The 22,519-nt window shown below is 32.1% G+C and overlaps 2 protein-coding genes across 2 annotated transcripts; one reads left to right on the top strand and one right to left on the bottom strand.

The window, feature by feature from the left end:
• Positions 1 to 8,428: 8,428 nt before the first annotated feature.
• On the bottom strand, positions 8,429 to 12,965 carry LOC108219845 (F-box/LRR-repeat protein At5g63520). The gene is made up of 10 exons (XM_017393391.2): positions 12,663 to 12,965; positions 12,374 to 12,481; positions 12,185 to 12,277; positions 11,874 to 12,062; positions 11,615 to 11,710; positions 11,492 to 11,531; positions 10,980 to 11,123; positions 10,082 to 10,263; positions 9,341 to 9,459; positions 8,429 to 8,986 (listed from the first exon to the last, which is right to left on the bottom strand). The coding sequence occupies exons 1-10, from the start codon at positions 12,858 to 12,860 to the stop codon at positions 8,533 to 8,535; spliced, it is 1,623 nt and encodes a 540-aa protein (XP_017248880.1). The 5' UTR covers positions 12,861 to 12,965; the 3' UTR covers positions 8,429 to 8,532.
• Positions 12,966 to 16,384: 3,419 nt separating this feature from the next.
• Positions 16,385 to 20,472, top strand: LOC108219973 (SUMO-activating enzyme subunit 1A). Its single transcript, XM_017393583.2, has 10 exons — positions 16,385 to 16,638; positions 16,782 to 16,833; positions 16,954 to 17,149; positions 17,726 to 17,805; positions 18,070 to 18,186; positions 18,564 to 18,614; positions 18,970 to 19,036; positions 19,744 to 19,847; positions 19,938 to 20,042; positions 20,134 to 20,472. Exons 1-10 carry the CDS (start codon positions 16,556 to 16,558, stop codon positions 20,239 to 20,241), a joined length of 963 nt encoding a protein of 320 aa, XP_017249072.1. The 5' UTR covers positions 16,385 to 16,555; the 3' UTR covers positions 20,242 to 20,472.
• The last annotated feature ends 2,047 nt before the right edge of the window (positions 20,473 to 22,519 follow it).

Genomic DNA, 22,519 nt, shown 5'->3' with positions numbered 1-22,519 from the left:
AATCCAATCATATAACTATCTAGCCAAGGCAAAAATTGTAAAAGAAAATACTTCAAATACATGCATCACTAGGAAGCTTGGATACAAATACCATGAAGATGCAAATCAACTTTAACAACACTAGGTTCTTTGAAGTGCCTATTTTTACAATTTTGGCATGGACATCTTATAAGTCCTCCATCTTCATCTTCAAGATGATCACAAGCAAATTTAAGAAAGTTATCCACGCCATTTTTGTACTCCTCCGTTATATATTTGAATTCATTGAACCGATTACGACAAACCCAACTACGATCCGATGCCATCTACATGATTTACAAACATTGATATAAGTTGTATGCAATATAACTTAAATACAAAAAAAATTAGAAGTGAGCACTTCATTTAACAATTTGACAAAACTATCTACAACCTAAAATGTTTTCTGGTTTTCATTAATAAGTTTCAATTAATTTCATTATACATAAGTACCAACAAGCGTCCATTTTAATTTCACATATTTATATAACACACGAACACAATTAGGTATCATATATTTTGTGATACAAAAGAAATAAAAGAATAAAAGAAAAAGATTAGAAAGTGATACTTACTTGATGATTACAAAGATCCCATAAAAATGGTGTAAAGAATATGATTGAGTAATAGAAAAGAAATGATGGAAGGAAAGTATAATGAGGAAGCAGCAATCGAATGTATAATAGTGACAACTGTAGTCACATTAATATATATGACCGCCTTTCATCATAATCCTAATATGACGTTATCACAAATTTTATTGGAGGGAACTATGCCTCGCAAATTTTGTGGGCCCCTCAATATAAGTACGACCGGCTAAAAATGACCGACCTTAAATATTACTATCGAAGGTCGTCATATTTGAAGGCAGTCAAAATTAGTCAGTCATATTTAGCTTTGACTTGTTCGTTTAAGGATTTGACCTTAAATATGACCGAAGGCAGTCATATTTGAGGTCGGTCATATTTAGGCGGTCATTTTTACCCGTTTTTCTTGTAGTGCATATATTATTATTCTGTAATTGTTGGTATATTTAGTAATAATATATTCTCTTATCAAGTTGGAAAGGGACCAGGACGTAGACCATTATATATAAGGGTCGAACCTGGCTAAAATTGCTTGTGTCTGATTTACATTTATGCACGCATAACAGCCTGATGTAATCACTTCTTATCTGAATAATCACTTCTTATCTGAAAACAGTAAGCTGAAATACTCGATAAAAGTTTAAAACTAACATAGTTAGCCATATATACCTATTCACCCCCCCTCTAGGTGTAACTTACACAAGATTCACACAACCTAGATGAAGGGCGAGAGAGAAACGAGCTTGGGTACAATGGATTTAAATTTGAGTACAATGAGATATTTTCTAGATATTAGGAGACCCTTTGGTATTGCGTCTTCTTCTCTCTCAATCCAAAGTTAAAAATTGTTTCATACTATAGAACATATAATTCATTACATTATACAGACTAGTGAATCCTACTTATAAAGGGGTCATTTTGTTCTTATAATGGCACGAAATTGGAATCGGGAGTGGTATGGGTTTGAGTTATCATTTTCTATATCTTGTGCTTGGCTGAGTACTGCAATAGGTAACCGTGATTTTAAAAATTAAATAATTAATTTTAAATATTTTTTAGTTTATTATTTTGAAATAGTTGTGTATCCTTGATTTTTTTGTATCAAACATATACATGTAATTGCTTACGTATAGAAATGGGTTGGATCGGGTTTAGCTAAATTTAAATCCAAATTGAAATATTTTTGGGTCTTAAAATTAAATCCAAATCCAAATAAATCGAGTTTCTAATTGGATTGGATTCATTTCGCGTATATAAAATTTTTAAATAACATAGTAAAGTCCATTTATACTTAATATGGAGAAATAATATTTTTTTTTATGTTATTTGAGCAAAAAATAATATATATATATCAATTTACATAACACATAATAATATAAACAAATAAAATTTACGAGTAACCATATATAAAATATTTTTCATATATAAAATCATTGTGATTGTACGATTAACAACTAAATGATTTACTCGAAAGATAAGAGAATGAAATGACTTGAATAATAATGAAATGATGAGATAAAGAGATGTATATTATTTGTCTTGTATCTAAAACATTACTACATATTTACTTATAATATGTTTGTGTGTGTATAAATTCATCGGTTTGGATCGGGTTTGGGGTGAGTTTCGATCCGTACACATAAAATCCAAATCTTAAATATTGAATTCACTAATATTCTCTCGGGTCGGAACGAATCAAGTATCCATCAGATCGGATTTAAATAAATATTACTCTTTCTCTTTATTTATATAAAAAAATTAAACTAAAACATTTATGTTGTGTAACAATCCAAAATAATTATATTTTGTTAATTATTTGTTCAAAACTTGTATGTCTCAAATAGCCTACACATAAGAGTAAATTGAAAATTTAATATTTTGACATGAAATCTCTTTTATGATCACCCTGAACCATTCTAAAATTTTCATATTGAATTGTAAAGTTTAAATAGGTCAATACTCTATTTTTAAGTTGGAAAGCAAGCTCAACTAAAATCTAATTTTCTCCCAACTCATTAATCGAAATGACATGATTATTTCGTGTGAGCAAACTAGAGAATGAATGCCATGACTGGCACCATGGAGGCTATCATCCCCAAGCTGTTTGTTCCCAGATCCTCCCCCCTCTTGGAAGATATCAACGGCTTCATGTACGTGGAGCAAGTTCTCGCCCTCATGGGGTTTGTTTCGGAGGATGGTTCAGTTGGCAAGGCATCTGTTAGTGGCGACAATGCTTAGTCTTCCCTGTTTCAGGCGTCTTAGTTTCTGCAGTAGTATCTAATGTATCAGGGTTACATCGAGGGTAATGTCCTCAGGTTTCTTTGGCTTTTGGCAATCTCTTTTGCTACTTAGCTTATCTAGGCTCTAATAGGCTACATTTTGTAATAAACCCGAGGACATTCTTATTTTAATGAATTATTTCCTGCTTTTCAAAAAAAAACATAACTTTTACAACCCAACTACCTTGTCGATCCGTTTTTGACAATGAGTTGGTTGAACATATCTATTTTCAAAATATCTATGAAGTTAGACTAAGTCCTTTTGTCTAGAATACTTTAAATAATTGAAGCACGATTCATTTGATACATTTGTTGCCAATAAGAGTAAACGTCCTTGCACCTTACATCCAATAGTGAGAATAAAGTAATTAAAGAAAGGGTTGACTACCCCTGCACGAATGTAAGTTAAATATAAATTCAAATTTTATGTAATGTAGTGTATTAGTTTTGTAAGAGATGTGATGACATATGTATTTTACCGGATATTTAAATTGTATGTATTAAATTTATCTCAAGGTGGACAAAGAATGAATTTCTTTGGCATCTCACTCGTATTCACGTATAACATACTTGTGGTTAATACTAAATTCTTGCTCATTTATTTACAATAGGTATAACATACTTGTGGCTAACATTAAATTCGTGCTCATTTATTTATTATTTAAAATGGACTATTACATGTGATTAAAGTAGTATATGCCTCCATCTATCTAATAATTTGAGGCCATGATTTTTTCATAAGAGGATTGATCAAGGTGACTTATGTTTTTGATAAACTCTCCCTATGTAAGTCATTTTTTACGGAGAAACTATGATTTTTCAAATCAAGACATGGAGGATCCTAAAGATAGGCACTAGGCCCCCTGGTGTTAAAATGATAGTTTCTAATATTTAAGTTTTTTTTTATAAAAAGCTATCAACATTATTTAATAGGAAAATACCTTAATATTTTATACAAGAATTCATTTACACCTAACCTTTTACTTTTAAAAAAATCTATTAAATACTCTTATGGCATTTAAATAGTTCTAAACTTAAATATTTATTGAATTTTTAAATATATACAAAATATTATTTTTCTTTGTGTTGAAAGCCTGTCACTGTATACAAAATGACTAGCTATTGATGGTAGTTGCTTGCGCCAATTCTTCATATAGGCCATGAATTGAGATGCCATAATTATTTGAAGTGCATCAATCAAGAATGGAAACACATGATTCAACATTAACTGATCTAATATTTATTTGTGAAAACCTAAAGCATAATAGCCACACCATATATATAAATCCCAATTGCTAGTCCATCTACTTAAACATGTCTAGTTTTAAATAAATACAGATGGGTAGTAATGTTCAAGTCCATGTAACCTTTTCCTAGCATTAGGCATTTCCCTTAGAACAATGTCTAAAACCTGCAAAGCTTCTTGAGGTGCATCCGCCTCCCAGCTAGAAACATCTCTAGGTGGTGCAGGTCAGCTCGTGAAGCTAATTCCCTTTCTCTCCTGCATTCAGGGCAGGTGAATCAAATAGTTACAACGAAGCCCACTCCGGCATTCAAAAAAGTTATTATATAAATTACATCCAAAATATACCTTGCACCGCCTGATCCGTCATCTTCATCGGTCAGAACTTTGGAGATAAAAGGAAGAGGCACTACTCTTTGTGCCATCATAAGCAGGAAGGCGCTTCCCAAAATAGAAGAAACCTATTCAATTAAAAGATCACACTAGAACATAACTTGATCCCATAAGGCAAATACTCTATACAAACGACTATAATCAACAAATTTAACTTGTATTTTAGAATCTTCGACAGAACAAATTAGCATGCTACCAACTGGATCAAATGCTACCAACTGGATCAACTTTTATTTTATATAATAGATATAATAGATTATAACAGCTAGTAATTTGATTAATAGATCTTTAAGATTGCATTAAAGGGTTAAAATAATATTGACAAATCTTTAAGATCTTTAACATTAACCGATTTTAATCTTAATTATTTGTGTTAAAATGATAGTTTCTAATATTTATGTATTTTATAAAATTATTCTATTTTTATTTAATATCAAAGTACTACCATAATATATATAAATAAGAATTTAATTATATGCTAACTCTTACATTTTTAAAAATATACTAAATACTCCTACGTCATTTAAGTAATTCTTAAATCAATAATTTATTAAATTTTTTATTTTACGAAAAGTATTTACCTTAGTTTTGAAATTATGTCACACCATTAATATTAGATGCTTGTTCATAGAAGTACATCAATCAAGAATGATAAACACGTGATTAATTTTAAGTGATGTGAGAACTAAATTAATACAACAAGAATAAGAAGTATAATATATATATTACCAATCTTGCATATCATTGTCTTGGAACATTTTCTTCATTGTTTTCCATAAATCACCAGCTATAATCCTTTAAAAAAACCAACACAAGAATAATTAATCAAACAAAACTCATTCTAACTAAAAATATAAAAAATTATAATAGATTGATTATAGTTAATCACATCAAATATATTATTTCATAAATCACTTTCAATATTGGAGTACAACGTACCTAACATTGTTAATCATGAACAAAAGGAGTACATAATAATAACATGTGATTTGAATAATCGTTGGGTAGTAAAATAGCATTATCAGCAATATTGTGAGATGTGCTATTTTCTAAAGTTTTGAATAGGAGATAGGCTAAAACAAGATATAAAGAAAAGAAAAAATTGAAATGTTCACAAGGGTAAGATGTGTTTTTCATAAAGCTTAGATGAAGAAGATGCTGCGGCTGATTGAGATGCACCCTTTCCTTGTGTATTTATAATACCTAACACAAAGAACCTAACCCTAATATTAGTGGGCCAATATTGGGCCATAATATTTTAGAACTTTGGACTTAAAAATTTATCCATGGATTTGTATAGTTTATAAAAATTTCAACCCCACTCAAATCATACCAAAATATACAATACCTCATATTAGTGGGTGGGCTAATATTGGGCCATAATATTTTAGAAGTTTATTTTTCTTCTCTTCCAGTAGTATAAGGTTTTTTTAGGTGATTGGATTCATTTATGACTTGTTTTATCTTGGCCGGATTTGTTGTGGTCGACCACAAAATTAGTCGAAAACGGGGTTTTGTTTTAATTTTCTATATGTGTTCTTTGTGTTCTTAGTAATTCTTGATTAAGGATGTGTTTAGTGTGTGTTTGATATTCTATATTTTAAGTTTTAGTTTTTAAAATTGTTTTTAGTTGTATGTACAAATAGATTATTGTTTTGTTATGATTTAAATATCAATTGTTTTCAAAATTGGTAGGAATCTAATTTGTATGTTTAGGCAATAGATTTTGTTGATTTACCGTTTTTTTGATGTTTTATATCTCATGGGCTAATTTTATGGGTGACTGCAATCTTTCAAATATCAATATTTAGTATCATTTATGAGGGTCATTATTGATGACATTAATGTGCCTTTAATGGCATTTAATTTCCTCATTGTGTGCCATTTTTATGGCTTGTGTTACCATTTTGATGGTCATCATATAATATATATTTGATTATGTTTTAATGTCTGTTATTTTATTCCTCGATTCCTTGATTAAATAATTAAATTTTATGTATCTAACCAAAGGAATCCCCTTTGGTTAGTTTTCTTTTTATTAATTATTATTTTATTATTATTTTACTTACTCTATTTTATTATATTCATTCCTTTCAATTTTGTTTTTGATTAGATTTATTATTTTTTTATTTTAATTAAGTTTATATATATATAAACATATATGATTTTCTTGTATTGATTTATGTTTTGTTTTGTTTTGTTTCTTTTTTTCAAGATTATCAGAAAGAATAGAAGAGGGGTTTATCTTTTCAATCATTAAGTCTTATTTTCTAAACTTCTTGGGCCATCTTGCATGATCTTCAATTAGAAAATAAACTTTCTTGAATGAAAAAATTCTCTTGTGGTATTCGATACAATTCATCCACGTGTATGTATACCCTGACAAAAAAAAAATGAAAGTCCAAATAATAAATTAATACTCCCTCCGTCCCACAATACATGTCTCTTTTGAAAAATTACGCATATTAAAAAAACATTAATTAGATATGTCCCTTATACCCTTAATAAATGCATGAATGTAGACTTTTATTCAACCTTTATTACTCCCTCCGTCCCAAAATACATGTCACTTTGACTTTTTTCACATAATTTAAGATGCAAAAATGATATATTTCTACAGAGTAAAATTATATGGAGACCGCATATTATTTGGAGTATTGGAGGACAAGAAATCTGCCGTCTATTTATTTTTCATCTAATGGCCAGCAATGATTTGGCATCTCCCCCCGTTAAATTGACATACCACGATCCGTATATGCAGAATTTGAATACATACTAAAACATCATTAATTTAGCAGTTAAACATGTTGCAAGTTTATAGGCTTTCCGTTACCGAATTGTGCTTAAGTATCTCTTTCACTTCTTATCCATAAACTTATCATGTCCTGCACTTTATCATAAGACGACTTTCAGAATTTATGTTCTGTGGTCTTTTATTCTTTTATCTAATTCTTTTCTAACGGAGACATATGGCCATGGCCGACGATCATATCAAACAAGAATTTGTTTGTTTCTCAAAAATTAAATGAGAAGATTGTCATGGCTCTTTATTTTATACATTCGAAGAAAACTACATGACGGTTACATAGTCAACAAAATTGCAGCACTTCAATTATGTTATACACTCTTATTGATTATGTGTTCTTCGAATACGATTGTTCTGCAGCTTCAGTTGTTTATACTTTGTTGTCCTTCATTGCATGTGTGCTGAAAAAAAAAACAATGATCCTTACAAAAATATATTTGAATTATAAATCTTAACTTATGTCCACAGTCTTGCAACTAAAACCCTGCTTTATCAAAATATTAATCTTGCAAATAGTCGTGTTCTGCGTTAGAAGTTTAAAAGATATGTCTTGCAATATTTGTAACTTCTATGAAATAAAGTGCGGGACAGGAAAATAGTACGGCATGTTTTGTACAATACGTATGTATAGGTTACTTTTTGAATTTTATAAATCGGTTATATTACCATTTAATCTGGGCCATCAATTGCTAATTAATTTTAATGGTAGATGTTGTGGTCTCCAAGGACTCCAAACTTTTGGGGTCTCCATGGAACCCAACTACATATTATTTTTCAAAATTTCCTTTTCTGAATAAAAATATAGGTGTTAAATTTTTATTCAGGAAAAGAAATTTTAAAAAATAATATGTAGAAATATATTATTTTTGCATCTCAAGTTACGTGAAAAAAATCAAAGTAACATGTATTTTGGGACAGAGGGAATAATTGTTATACAACTTTCAAGAAAGATAATTTTAGAACCAGAAGAGACATGTATTGTGGAACGGAGGGAGTTTTGTTTCTACTTGAATAATCTTTTTGCATAAAAAAAAGAAGTTTCAAGCCACTATTATTTTTTCACTGGAAGCCATTCTTGAAAAATTAAACAAGCTTGAGAGGCTGGATAAACTATGTACTTCACATTACTGTATTTAGAACTCAATTAGTTCACATAATGTTTGGAGAAATTTTCTTGGAAAGCGACTAAATTAACAAATAGTAGAACTATATTCCAGATCCAGATGGGGTGTAAGACATGACAAAATAAACACTACTATATGAGTGTGCAAAACTAAGGTAAGACCCAGATTCTTGATCATATGAGCTTGAATCACCACGGCATAATTCAAAGTTGCCGCAATACAACCCAGCCAACGGAACCCCAGGAAAATTCTCCACGAATGGGGTGCTATCAACGTCATATTTATTGAAAAATCTATCGTCTCGACCAATGCACGCAAAGATGATACCACCAAAGATTATATCATTGTTACCAAGGGTGGGTGTGAGACAAGAAGAGCTTCCCACAGCACTACTACTATGTTGCTTCAAACTTCTGAATTTGTCACACACTTTTTCAAGAGAAGACAAAGCCTTATGGGAATCTGACTGGAACACGCGAAAAGGATCTCCACTTTTAATACCACGGCCTTCAACAAACAGATGTGCCTCGTCTCCCCTGCAAAATAATTAATAGATTTAAGCAAAGCTAGACATAAACTAAAATTATGAACCAGGATGAGAAAATTCTAGAACCAACATGTTATGACCAAAAATTATGAACAAGGGGGATATTTATTACATATCGTGTTATGTTTAGATTCGTTTGCCAAATTGTATAACCAATGATGTGAAGTGGTTTTTGGAATAATTCGAAAAAATTATATAAACGTCTGTATTAAAATCTAGCCAAAAAATATCATCTGTCTAAATTTACTGCTTCTCTTTCGCACATTTGCCTCTCCATTATTCAAATATGTAAACCTATGGAGATAAGAGATGAGATAAGAGATGCAACAGTTTCATAATTTACCCATGAACTTCGTGAAATACTTGAGATGTTATCCATTTCATTTCACTCGACCCTAAAAAGCATTTTCTTCGTTTCAGAACCCCCAAGCATAGAGAAGGATACTTTATACGACCTGGCATCTGTGATATAAACAAAAACCTTAGTATTCAGTATTCGCCATATACCTGAGGAAAATAAAATACACTACTTTAGTGTAACACTATCGATTTCAACTCAATCATGGAGAATACCAAGTCTTTCTAATTTGAAAAAAAAAAATGCAAACTGGGAATCAATTTCGATGGCTTAATGATGGCCAGTACAATGGCTAGAAATTAAATTATAAGAGTAGAGAAAACAATATCATGCTCCAACCACTAAAAAAGTTCATGGCTGACAGGATTAAAGACTTCGTATCTTCTATTTATCAAGTAGCATAAGGTCTATTTCTTCCGTCATACAGTATCTATCCAGATACAACCAAACATGGTCTAAAAGGATATTCTATGAGTCTTCTTATAATCAGATGTTGTATACTCCAATCCTAGGCAACAGTTTATCTAAGCGAATTATATTCACATAGTTTTCAACATCAAACAAGCCTGTCCTAACAAGTTTTTAAATAACAAATAGAGATACAGGTAAAACAAGCAGTTCGACTGAAGACTTAATTTTTTTTCAGACAATTTCTAAATAATAAAGATGATTGCTATATACAGTAGATAGGCTAAAAAGTTAATTCAAAGAATATAATAACCATACTTCATCATAAATTTGATGAAGAATTGATTGACCATCAAGCTTGTCGATGGATCCTTCTCTTCTTGCAGTGAGCCAGGTGGTACCCTTATCACGAATCTCTCTTACTGAAACTGCCTTGTACATAGGGCCTATAGGTGACATACCAGTGGACAATGCAACATGAAATTGTATATTACCGATACCTGTTCACAAGCACAAAAACTCTGAATGAAATTAAAAAGTTACGTTTAACAGAACAAACGATAACAAGCAAAATCTGTATCAATCAAAACTCAGACCGGTTTATAACTGAGGCTAGACAGCTATGTTAAAACTTTGCTACATGGCAAGGGTTATAAGCTAGTGATTATAAAACATGAAGCACCGAAAAACATGATAGCAAAAGTGACTATATCCACAACCACAGGCATACAAATAGCATTAACGATTGACATTGAGAGGAAAAAATTTGAAAAACTCAACATGTGTTTACATAAAATTGATACATTATCGTGGAAAGCAAAAACAAACTCTTTTCGATTACAATGGGAAGACGGAAGGAAGAAGTATCATTTTTTTTGTTCGTTAAAAATAAAAGGACTAGCATCACAAAAGTGAAAGTTTTTATGTTGAAGTCACACAACTATCGTCTCTGATTTATCATTAAAAAAGTGCAACCAGCCTTCATGAGTCGCGTGAATCACTTGATTATTTTCAATTCTCAGTGGCAAACCTAATTATTCATTTATAATAAATTTAATTTTCATGATCTACTAACATTATATAATTAAGAAAAAATTACACTAAGTCAAAGTTTGATTTGTAAGATAAATTTGACTACTATATGAGATGTGGGAAGTGAAAAAAGTGAGCATATCAGCAAACTAAAAATAAAATTTGAACTTATAATAAGCACTACCATGAGGCTTATCTCGATCTCGCATAAATAATAGACCAACACCCGCAACAGAGTACTTGGAGTTCTGCTGTACACAGTTACCTCCACAGAGGAACACACTGCTCCCATCACCGACAATGGCAGTTTCAGGGGACATGGCACAATCTGCAAGAATGCATAACTATGAGCTCTACGCCTCTACAACAAACACAGGATTTGAATGTCATTACTAAGAACATATAGTTAAGCTAAATGATTACAATAGAAAAGTAAAATAATAGATACTCAAATTACTTATTAAAATAACCCTGAACTAACATCAGTACTTCACATACTGATATACTTCACAAGGCTTAAAAGGAATATATCTGTCGAGAAATAGTGCCCCATATATTTCCACTTCACTGCCCTACGACTGGGTTTATATCCCATCTATTTCGCAAATTCGAAGAAAGATTATAAGGATTTAATCAAAGGCAGAGTTGAGATTTGCATAAAGAAACTGTGCAATACACAACCATAATGAGACTCACCAAGCTTCTCTAGAACAGGATCCATGTAGGTTCCGAGACCCTAATACATCATTTAAATGACACATTAGATATCCAAATATAAATAAGAATTATACTTCAATATAAAACAATGGATGAACTTACTACGAATAACATAATCGCAATGGGAGATGTAACACCTGAAGCAATGGCTGAACATTCCCTGATATTTGTTACGAATTCATCGACACATGGAACATCCTATTTGAAGAAAAATAGAAAATATAGTAAAAAATTACTGCCATAAGAATGTGATTGCATCTATTTATCAAGGAAGATACAATAACTTGAATGCTTCTTTATCAAGGAAATAGACGAAGAATACAGAAACAACTTCTTGAAATTTTCAGACAGCCAATCGTACCTTCTTTGATTGTGACATAGTAACTGCTGCAACTTTCATTCCAGGCAAGAACCCAACAGTCAACAAAACAGCTGGATTGCTTGGAGTCTTGGGGCGGTCCCAAAATTCAGGATCTGCATAAACGCTTGGATCATACATGTACCCATTATTGAAAAAATCATCTTCCTCTTCCTCTCCCCACTGTGGAATCTGGTCAAACAAAACCCCATTTGATAAATATTATATATAAAAAAAAAAAACCAGTTTGTAGCTATATATTACTAACAGATACACACACACAAACACAAATAACCGCATAAATATCTGAAAACCTCTTTGAAACTATTTGTAGCTACATCCCTTCCCATTAACCCAAAAGCTGCCGTACAGATGATCGGAATTCCAGATCCTAATTTCTTAGTAATCTGCAAGTCACCGTGCAATTGCAATCAATCAGTGCAATCAAAAAAGGTTTACAAACCATATTAAAGCACTTTCAACAACAATTCAAAATTACATACTAGTCGTAGAGCAACATGCATTTCAAACGATTGCCCAATTGCAACAATCGCAAAGTGAGGCCGTATCGGTTCCGCAAAAACCTTACTGCAAACCTCTTCAACAGCATCCTATTCACACAATCATAATCAACATCATCGAATAGGCACGTGAATGTTCTTAATTTCTAAACTCGATAAATGAATAAACATAACAGACAGTGTATTATAAACTCGATAAATTCAAAAATATTCAATTAGCGAGGTTTGACAGTGCAAACGAATAATAGATACATGAATTGTGTGTATATACCTGAATAGAAGGATTGAGAGAGAGCGCTGAGGCGAGTTTGGGAGTGGAGAGAATAGAATCGCAGACACGATGCCACGAGCGGCTAACGCAGGCTGCGGATGCGAAGTGGACGGCGGGGAGTCTGTTAAGAATGTTACGGAAAAGATCGTCGCCGATTGCGTCGATGGTGGTGATTGTTTTTCTGCTCCGATCGCCCATTTCAACCGGTTTCGTTTTCAAGCCCTAGACCCTAGTTACCGATGTTTGAAGCTCGTATTATATGGTTAATTTGATTTTGTTGATAGTGCCCAACGCATTTAAGTTCACTCAAAATGAATTCATGTGACATTTGGATTATATATGTATTTTAACGAGAATGTAATATGTATTTTAATGAGAATGTAATAGTGGACTAGCGGTTGAATCTTGAAATGAGGTTAATCTACATATACACGGGTCGTTGGAGGGCTATGGATTGCGACTGATACGTTCTAAAACTGAGTATCTATGTGTCAATTTCAGTGAGAAGATTCATGAGAAAGATGTAGCTGTATGTATCGTGGAGACTCGTGTATCACAAACGAATCTATCTATACTATACTATACTATAAAAAGCCAACATAGGTTTAATTTGTAGTCGTACAAAATTTTGGTTAGATTTTTTTGGTTCAGTAAACATTGACTTACCCATTTTACCCCTACTAAAAATATAAAGAATACTACTAACAATCAATCTCGTATTAGATTCTAAGCCTTAGTTTTATAATCAGCAGCAAAGAATATTACGGGTCCAGGTATCAGTCTCCCTCTCCATCACCAATACATTCGCCTTCTGTCTCTGTCTCCACCTCGGTGGGTGCTTAGTCACTTTATTAAACAGTTGAAGCATCAAGAGAAATAATAAATTATCACATATTAATAACAAAACAATATTTATATATAGATAATAAATTATAAAAACTAAATTTTCGTGAGAAAATATAATCATTTTTTAATTAAAATTCAATTTATTAATATTAATATTAATATTGTAATAAAATGATGTTAAAATTTAAATTAATGATAATAAATTACGAATTATATAACCGTCCGTGCTTCGCACGGGTTAAAGGCTAGTACTTTTAAATAGTGGGTTCTATTATTTATGGTGATATTTGTTCGGATGTGACTAATCGTATTTTGATAGGATGACTTCGCTGAATGACTGCGACTGGTGTGTTGTGCGATAAAAATGTACCTTTGAGGTTGAAGGTAAATTTTATCGAGTGACAATCAGACTGTCATTAGTATATGTTTCTGAGTGTTGGACATTGTGAAAAGCTCAGGAGCGTCGACCAGAGACAGCAGAATTGCGCATGTTGCGTTGGATTTGTGGTAACACCATGACAGATCATATACCGAATGTTATTTTTCGACGCCTTTCAAGTGTTGAGTTTATCTCTAAGAAAATAAGAGAGGGGCGTTTACGTTGGTATGAACATGTTCGGCGTAAATGTAATTCAGCACCAGTTCGAAGAGTTGAACACATATCGTTTCGGGGCAAGAGAAAGAGAGGTCGGCCCCGTTGGACATGGTCGGATCAATTAAGTTTGGACTTGGGAGCGCTAAATCTCACAAGGGATATGACATTAGATAAGAATGATTAGCGGCGGATATTAGAGTAGTTGAGACTCGGTCTCGTGGCTTACAGAGATTTTGAGTGTTATGGTGTTATGCTTTTAGGAAGAGTTTTGCACCAATCTCTCTTCTCCTGCGCCTTCAACATTGCAATCCTTGACGATGATGGTTCTTGATTTCTCCATTCGTTTCCTCCACCAGATTTCGCCACTGACAATGGGGAATGTTCAGATAAGTCCCATGTGAAGAAGGCCGTGCGCTAAGGTATTATAATCATATTGTATCACACGCTATTTTATTTCTCGTACACTAAGTCAGGGGTCTTAGAGATTGGTAGTACTAGGGTAGGGGTTGTTATTAAAGATGCTCATGGTGCATTCATACGGGTTCCAAATAAACTGTAGGCACTATACAGAGAGGTTGAAGAAATTGGTCTTAAGAAAGTCTTATCGTGGTTCAAAGAATTAGGCTATAAAAGATGTGTGTTTAAAACGGATGTGAAAGAACTTGCAGAGGCGTGCAAAAATGTTCAAGAAGATACATATTTTCATTCCATTGTGGTAGATGTAGAGACTTATTTAAGCACTATGATGAACTGCTAGTTGAATATGTTCCTCGGTCCGCTAATGTAATGGTCATGTGTGTGTCAGGCGTTCATGAGTGGGTTGATAACCCTCCTGATTGTATTCTTGATGCGTTGATCATTGATTCAATTGAATAAAAGCAAGTACTTTTATCTAAAAAAAATAATATTGAGTTTATAAATAAAATACTGAATAATGATAAATAAGAATATAAATAATTTTTTAACTAAATACACGATTCAACGGGAATAACCCATTCATTAATAAAAAAGGATTTATTATTTCACAAAAAATTGACCCATTTAATAAAACAAATCCTTTACCCATCATTCATACACGATCCCCCAAACACATATATAATAAAACGAATACATATTTATATCGAAACATACCAAATCAAAGAAATGATGTAATATCATTAGCGAGTTCAATTACACTAGAAACCGTGTCACATATAAACACGATTGTTAAAATCATATGCGAGAGATAAATAGAGATTCTAAATCGTATAAATATATGATATTTTTTTCCTATGGAAATTTAAGTGAAGATCAAATTTTTAAAAAAAGATAAATACTTAATTTTATCAAATAAAGAATACTAAACACTTTTTAAATACTTAAATCTCAAAATTATTATGTAATGTGAAAGTATTTCATGAAATCAGAAAAACAAAGGAAGACAAACACCACCTTTGACTATTCCACTTTAACATATATACATAATAAAATTCTACAACAGGATGCATAAAATAGGAAATTTTATAATTTATCTTATAGTTATTACTTATAATAAATGAAATTTAAGTAATAAAATTAAAACTTTATTTAATTTAATTTCTTAAATCAAAAAAAATTATTTTAGGATGAAGTAAAATAAAAGTTTTTCCTACACTTGGTTGTATTTTACAACCTGATCAAAGCTCAATAACTCAGCTGCCTATGACTCTTCACCTTGAGAGGCATTAAGTACACTGTGAACATGCATCCATTCCAACTCTGCCTTTTCAAATGCTTAAGAAACCTGTGCATTATTTAAGCTCATCATCCATCAGTTTTATGCTTCCAGGATTTACCCTCTTTTTTTTTCCCTTAATCAAGTCGAAAGCACCCTGGTGAGAATGTGATTAAACTTCTACATTACTACACCATGCATGTGTTTATTATCTGAAACAAACAAGGTAATATATATGTTTGTATTTGCATTGCATTTATAAACTACTTTTCTGTAATTTGCAGACAAAAATGTCTGAGTCGGACACGGATCAACCGCTGATTCCATTGTTTCTCGGGTGAGCAACCTTGTTTTTTTTCAATTCTGGTTTCGATTAAACAGATATTAAATCGAAGCGTTTTAATGCCGATTCGGGTTGTTTCCGAACCCGTATAAAATGGAGAATTGATCAGCTGATTGCCCGAATTTTTGGGATGGGCTCTGTTAATAACCTATCATCTGGATAGCCTGTTACAGAAGCTACTGGAGGCCCAAACATCTACCAAGCACTACTTTCATATAAAATGTCAATTCTAGCCCCGAAAATACAGTCTATTTCCCACTTCACCATCCTTCCCAGAAAAAAGTCACTCAAAAGTCAAATCTTTTCTCAATCCTCTCTAGGGTTTTATTTATTTGTAATCCGCAGAAGCATATACACACAAATTCTGTGTCTATATATTCGTAAAGATTCCGTAAATTTACAGATTGAATCTCGAAATGAAGGGCGAGGAGTTGACAGAGCAAGAAACTGCGCTTTATGATCGTCAAATTAGGGTTTGGGGGGTTGACGCTCAGCGAAGGTATATACTTACACACCCATGTATCTATAGCTTTGCAATTACTTTAATTACTTTATTTTTTATATGATTAATTATTTAATTTACGATATTTTTTTAATTCTTGTGTTTAAAGTTGATAAAAAAGCTTTCTTTTTGTGTTTTAGGCTCAGCAAGTCGCATATACTAGTGAGTGGGCTTAGAGGGACTGCAATTGAGGTGATTTTTGTGATTTTTTTTTTGGAATTTTGAGGATTTTTATGTGTGAAATTGGTAATTTGAGTGATTTTGTTGCGAAAGTTTGGATCTTGAGGATGATTGTGTTTGTTGAATTTGCAGTTCTGCAAGAATATTGTTTTAGCGGGTGTGGGAAGTGTGGCGTTGAATGACGATAGGCCGGTTACTGAAGAGGCTTTGACGGCTAATTTTTTGATTCCTTCGGACGGGGAGAGGGTTGTCGGGAAATCTGTGGCTGAGATTTGTTCGGAGTCGTTGAAGGATTTTAATCCTATGGTTCGCGTTTCTGTGGAAAAAGGTTGAGTTTGTTGCCCCTTTTTTAAGTTGTGTGCTTGGTTATGATATTTGTTCAGGTTCTCCTGCTTATCAACAATTGTTCTCATTTAAATAGAGTTCGTCTTGTGTTTATTTACTATATGCCCTAGTCATGTCGAAGAAAAGATTGGAGCACATTGTGTTTACATTTATGAAATTTTGTTAAAAAGGATTTTTGATTGTGTTGTTTTTATTGTTAGGGGGTGGGGGAGGGTAGGGGGTTGGTAGTTGAGGCTAACTCGGGTCCAAGAGTAGCTGAGTGGAAGATATAGGTGAGAGGAGAGATTAGTACAAAAATATGTGGTTTCCCGACTTGTTCATGGTTGTGTAACCGAAAGATTAAATCTTAGGCACCTAATCCTAGGCTTGTGTCTCGTTAGTTTCGTATTCTCCTTAAGATTTCAACTGTTGATTGTAAAAGTTTTACAAGCTACTAAGCTCATTTTTTTATTTATGTTTTCCTATATTTAAATTGATAATTTAAGACCAATTTAGTTGATAGGTGTGTAATTCTTTCTCTAAAACTACCTGATGATTTCATCATGTGTACGTCTTATAGGTGATATATCTTGCCAGAGCGTGGATTTCTTTGACAAGTTTGATGTTGTCGTTGTGTGTTGTTACTCCCTTGCAGCAAAGGTTTGGTGTTTATCTTGACTTGCTTGTAGAAAATTTAATTTCCATGAATAACCTTTCCTTGTTAATTTCTTAGAAAATTGAAGAATCCTCACATGTTTGTGCTGATTTATTTTTCAACTTGATCAACTAGATGGTTACCTCTGATGTCATGAATCTGTGGTTAAGGCATACCAATGTATCTAGTTACTGTTAGTTTAGATCTTTATGGTGATTTGAGGCTGTATTATAATAAAATTTTGAACTTTCCAACTTGTGGTGCTACAGAGAATGGTCAATGAAAAGTGTCGCAAGTTATCAAAGCATGTTGCGTTTTACACCGTAGATTGCAGAGACTCATGTGGTGAAATATTTGTTGATTTGCGGAATCATGCCTATACCAAGGTAATAATTCAAGTTTCTACATTTAATAGCTTATTACTAGTGTGATGCCTTAATCTTTTTATCCTCTATTGTACTAAGTTCCATTCATAAGTTCTTACAAAACTGTGAATTATGTGATGCAAATATGTGTGGTGGGATAACAATGCAACAGTTGTTCAAATATGGTGACCGTTACAGGATTTTGTATGTATCGAACTGTTATTATTTGGCAACTTTAGAATTTGTATCTGATTGATATTCTATTTACCTCAAGTAAATGTCTCACTGCTTCTAAGTTCTTCTCCTAATATTCTTCCGGTTCTTTCATGCGACTTCCTTTAGGAATATAAATACAATGACGTGAATTTGTTTTTAATCATATTTTTATGTCTTGGCAGAAAAAACTTGATGAAACGATGGAGTGCCAAATACATTATCCCAGTTTTGAGGTAAGAATTCATAATGGAATTTACTTTTGTATATTATATCAACCATCTGCAAGATAGTTTTTTTGACATCGCTTCTCTTTTTAAAGATCTATAATTTATTAGTAATGTAGTAACTTGTTAGCTCTTATATACTACATGCAAAATTTTAAATTGAACTAATATGTACAGTGTACAAGTGATGATTGTGCCAATTAAAAACCAGTTTCCTACTGGTACTATTTATACTTGTAGTTTGTACCCTCCATTATATTGATTTATTGCTTCTTAGTGATAACAAGTTAAAAAGTCAACAGCCCGCATTAACTAAAATGAATATGATTACAACCGGTGATGATTAAATAATTGTTATTTTCAGGAATCTATTTCAGTACCATGGAGTTCTCTTCCTAAGAGACTTTCGAAGTTGTACTTCGCAATGAGAGGTAACAATTTGTATATTAAAAAAATCAGTTCCTTGCGCCTTTGTGTTATTTATTTTATTTGATTAGCTGGGTTTCATAAATCATAAAGTTCAACATAAATAAAATTGTTTTGAGCATTAGGTTTGTCTCTCTAGACTAGTTACCTGCACAATCCGGAAATCAAATTATCTAGTTTAAGAAATTTTTTGATGATGGTACACAAGTAATTTTGTATACAACACCTTAATAAACATGCTAAGCTAGACAACTGGAGCTTTCTGTGATATATGCTAAAGTGTTTCTGCCATTTTCATGATGGCGGAATGGAAATGTAGGTATTCTATAACTATTTTCTTATGTTGTGTGAGGTATTATATATGTTAGTAACTCTTTTCTTATATGTCACCTGATTATGTTTACGTGTTTCAGAGTACCCTAATGATGGTTCAATAATCATACTAAATGTAAACAAGATGTAAATGCCTCAATTTTCATCATTAAATTAACTTGGAATAATGGTACAAGTTTAAGTAGATACCTGAGGACTCTTATATGCTATTATATTCGGGATGGTAGCTCGTAATTAGTTCCACGTGAACAAATCCTATGTGAAATTCAGTTAATATTAAATCCTACACACCATTGTAGCATGTAACAGGAAGATTTTTATAATCTATTTGCCTAAAATTTGCTGATGTCATTTTAATTATATGAATCCTACTCTGTAGTGATTGAAAGGTTTGAAGATGTTGAGAATCGTCGGCATGGAGAAACTACAATTGCGGACCTTGCTGATGTTCTCAAGTTGAGAACTGAACTATGTCAAGCGAATGTATGTCACAGCATGTTTTTTTGGTGGTTTCGAGTTCATTTTTATTTTGCGCCATTGTGCATTTACTTTTATGTGCTATGTACGTGGCAGTCGGTGAATGAATCACAGGTTCCTGATTCTCTTTTGGAAAGATTGATAGCCGGTCCTAGTGAATTTCCTCCCGTGTGTGCTATCATTGGAGGAATTCTTGGGCAGGTATCATTTAAATGCCGTCTTTAATTGATATCATGCTGGGTGATATATTATTCATTCCATTTAATTGAGGCTCGGTATTTATTTGATTCAGGAAGTGATCAAGGCAATATCAGGTAAGGGTGATCCTATAAAGAATTTCTTCTTTTTTGATGCTGCGGACGGCAAAGGCGTGATAGAAGACATATTAAGCAACCCATAATCAGTGAAGAAGCTGGCAGCCAGAATTTAGGATTTTAACTTGTGATTGTTAATGAATGAGTATTATAGTATTAGATGATGAATTTTACACCTTGTGGGATGCCTGATGCCGCTGATGATGATTTGTATGATTTGCAAAGAATCGCACTGCTCTTCTAACAACTATAACTTAACATTAAGAAACTGTTGTATTAATTGATCTGAGAATACCAGCACTTGGATTCCTTTGTCATGCCGCTTCTTTCTTGAATTGGTTTTTTTGATATACATTTACTATTATTATCAATAGTGATCAGATTCGGTATAGTATACTTTCCATGCTTGAAGCCACATTAGGAAACCTAGGGAGTACATAAATGTTAAATGAACATAGTCCTATTTCTGAACATAGTCCGTTCAAACAAGACTATGGCTAATTCTGTTTTCAAAATTTTTTGGGCTAATTCTGTTTTCAAGATTCTTTCCCAAATGCCGTAGTAGGTATATATCACTAATTTTAATTGGATAGTTATGCATGTCTTTTGGTAGCCTGCATTTTCCTATTAATTAAATGTTAAAAGTACACAGGTACAAATTAACATAATAAAACAGTGTTAAAACAACAATATATGTTCTAAGTCACGTGATTTTTACCTTAACCTTTATCTGATAAAGACTCTAATTGGGCAATGCAAGTTGTATAGTGGGATTGTTCACAAAAATTCAAAAATATTCTTCTTTCTTTCTAGCAGCCGTCAGGGCTTCCATCGTTTTCACCGGTGAAAAGTCCCAAATTAATTATTTTCTTTACTTTATTCTTGTTTTTCAATAATATTCCTCCCCAGGTAACGATTTCTATCTTTCGAGATTTTTTTTTTGGTGTGATTCAATATCTACGACGTTGGATTCGCCGGATTTTCAAGGGTTTGATTCAGTGATAAAGATTAATATGGGTTTGCAACTACGATCGATAGCTCAACTGGTTTTGGTGAATACGATATATGTACATATATCAATTTCAACAAATCGCTTGATTGTGTTTTCATAAATACTAGATTAATCAGCGATATGATCTGTTTTATGTTTGTTCGACTCGATTGTTCTGGTAGATGCCGTATGATTTTTTATTATTGAATTAATTCCTTTTTTCAAAAAAAAGTTATATGATAAGGTGTAAATTTCATTAGTGAAACAATATATACAGGACAGTACTGTTCCTCCCTCCCATGATTTTATATTAGTTCTGTATGCATGAATATGATATTTTCATAAGTTGGAGAAACTCTATCAGGAGTCAGGACTCAGGACCTTTATTTAGTATTTTAAAATTGTTAAAGAGCATCTCAATGTCATTGGTTATAATGATTGATTAAATTGGACCCATGAGATATTATGTAAAATTTGCTGAACTTGAAAGACATTGTTTTTCGATAATATTGACTATATAGTTGGCTATAATTTAAAAATATTATGTTGTTAATATTTTAAATTGTAACAAATAAAATATATCCTATGATAATAAATGATGTTTATTTTTCCTACGAATTTATTACAGACACATGGAAGAAATTGGGGTGTGAAATGTATTCATTCACCTGACCAAACACAACATAAATACTTTTATTCAAAATTTATATAAATTAAATAAATACCTATCTTAGCTATGTTATATTTGGAATATTGAATTATAAAAATCCAACATAAATATAAATATTGAAATTAAGTCAAATTAATGATACGAGGCATATATAACAACTCAATCTAAAATAACTTAATTAAATTACAGATTTAATAGTATTGTTTTTTTTGAAAGAAATAGTATTGTTATATTATAAATACAAAGATATGTAATATATATCCACTTTTTTTTAATTATATATACTCCTTGGCTCCTTGCATTAAAACATAGCATTAAAATGATGCTTATTCTCCCATAAAATCGAAAAATATGTCTACCACAAGTCCAGAATGTTACCAAATATTCCCCAGCTAACTTAACCGAGACAAGCTAAACTACACAAACTACATAAAAGTGGAACAGGGCCAACATAATGACCATTGTACTTGTAATCTATCATTGGGTAACCCAGCAATTTTATCAAGTGTGTGAACATGAGGCCCATAATTAAAGCCCAATACGTTCTACAAAACGAACAATCACCTCGAAGTAAAGGTGTACGATATTTATTCTCTAGAGTCTAGACTTGACGTTTGATATTGTAATCCTATTTCCATTAAAAGAACATAATAATGAAACACTTGATTTTTTTTGTCCTCAACTATAGAAAAGGTTTAAAAAA

This window comes from Daucus carota, chromosome 5 (genome assembly GCF_001625215.2).
Source record: "Daucus carota subsp. sativus chromosome 5, DH1 v3.0, whole genome shotgun sequence".
NCBI lineage: Eukaryota > Viridiplantae > Streptophyta > Magnoliopsida > Apiales > Apiaceae > Daucus > Daucus carota.
Note: the sequence above shows the minus strand (reverse complement) of the source record. Positions and strands in the feature narration are given on the sequence as shown.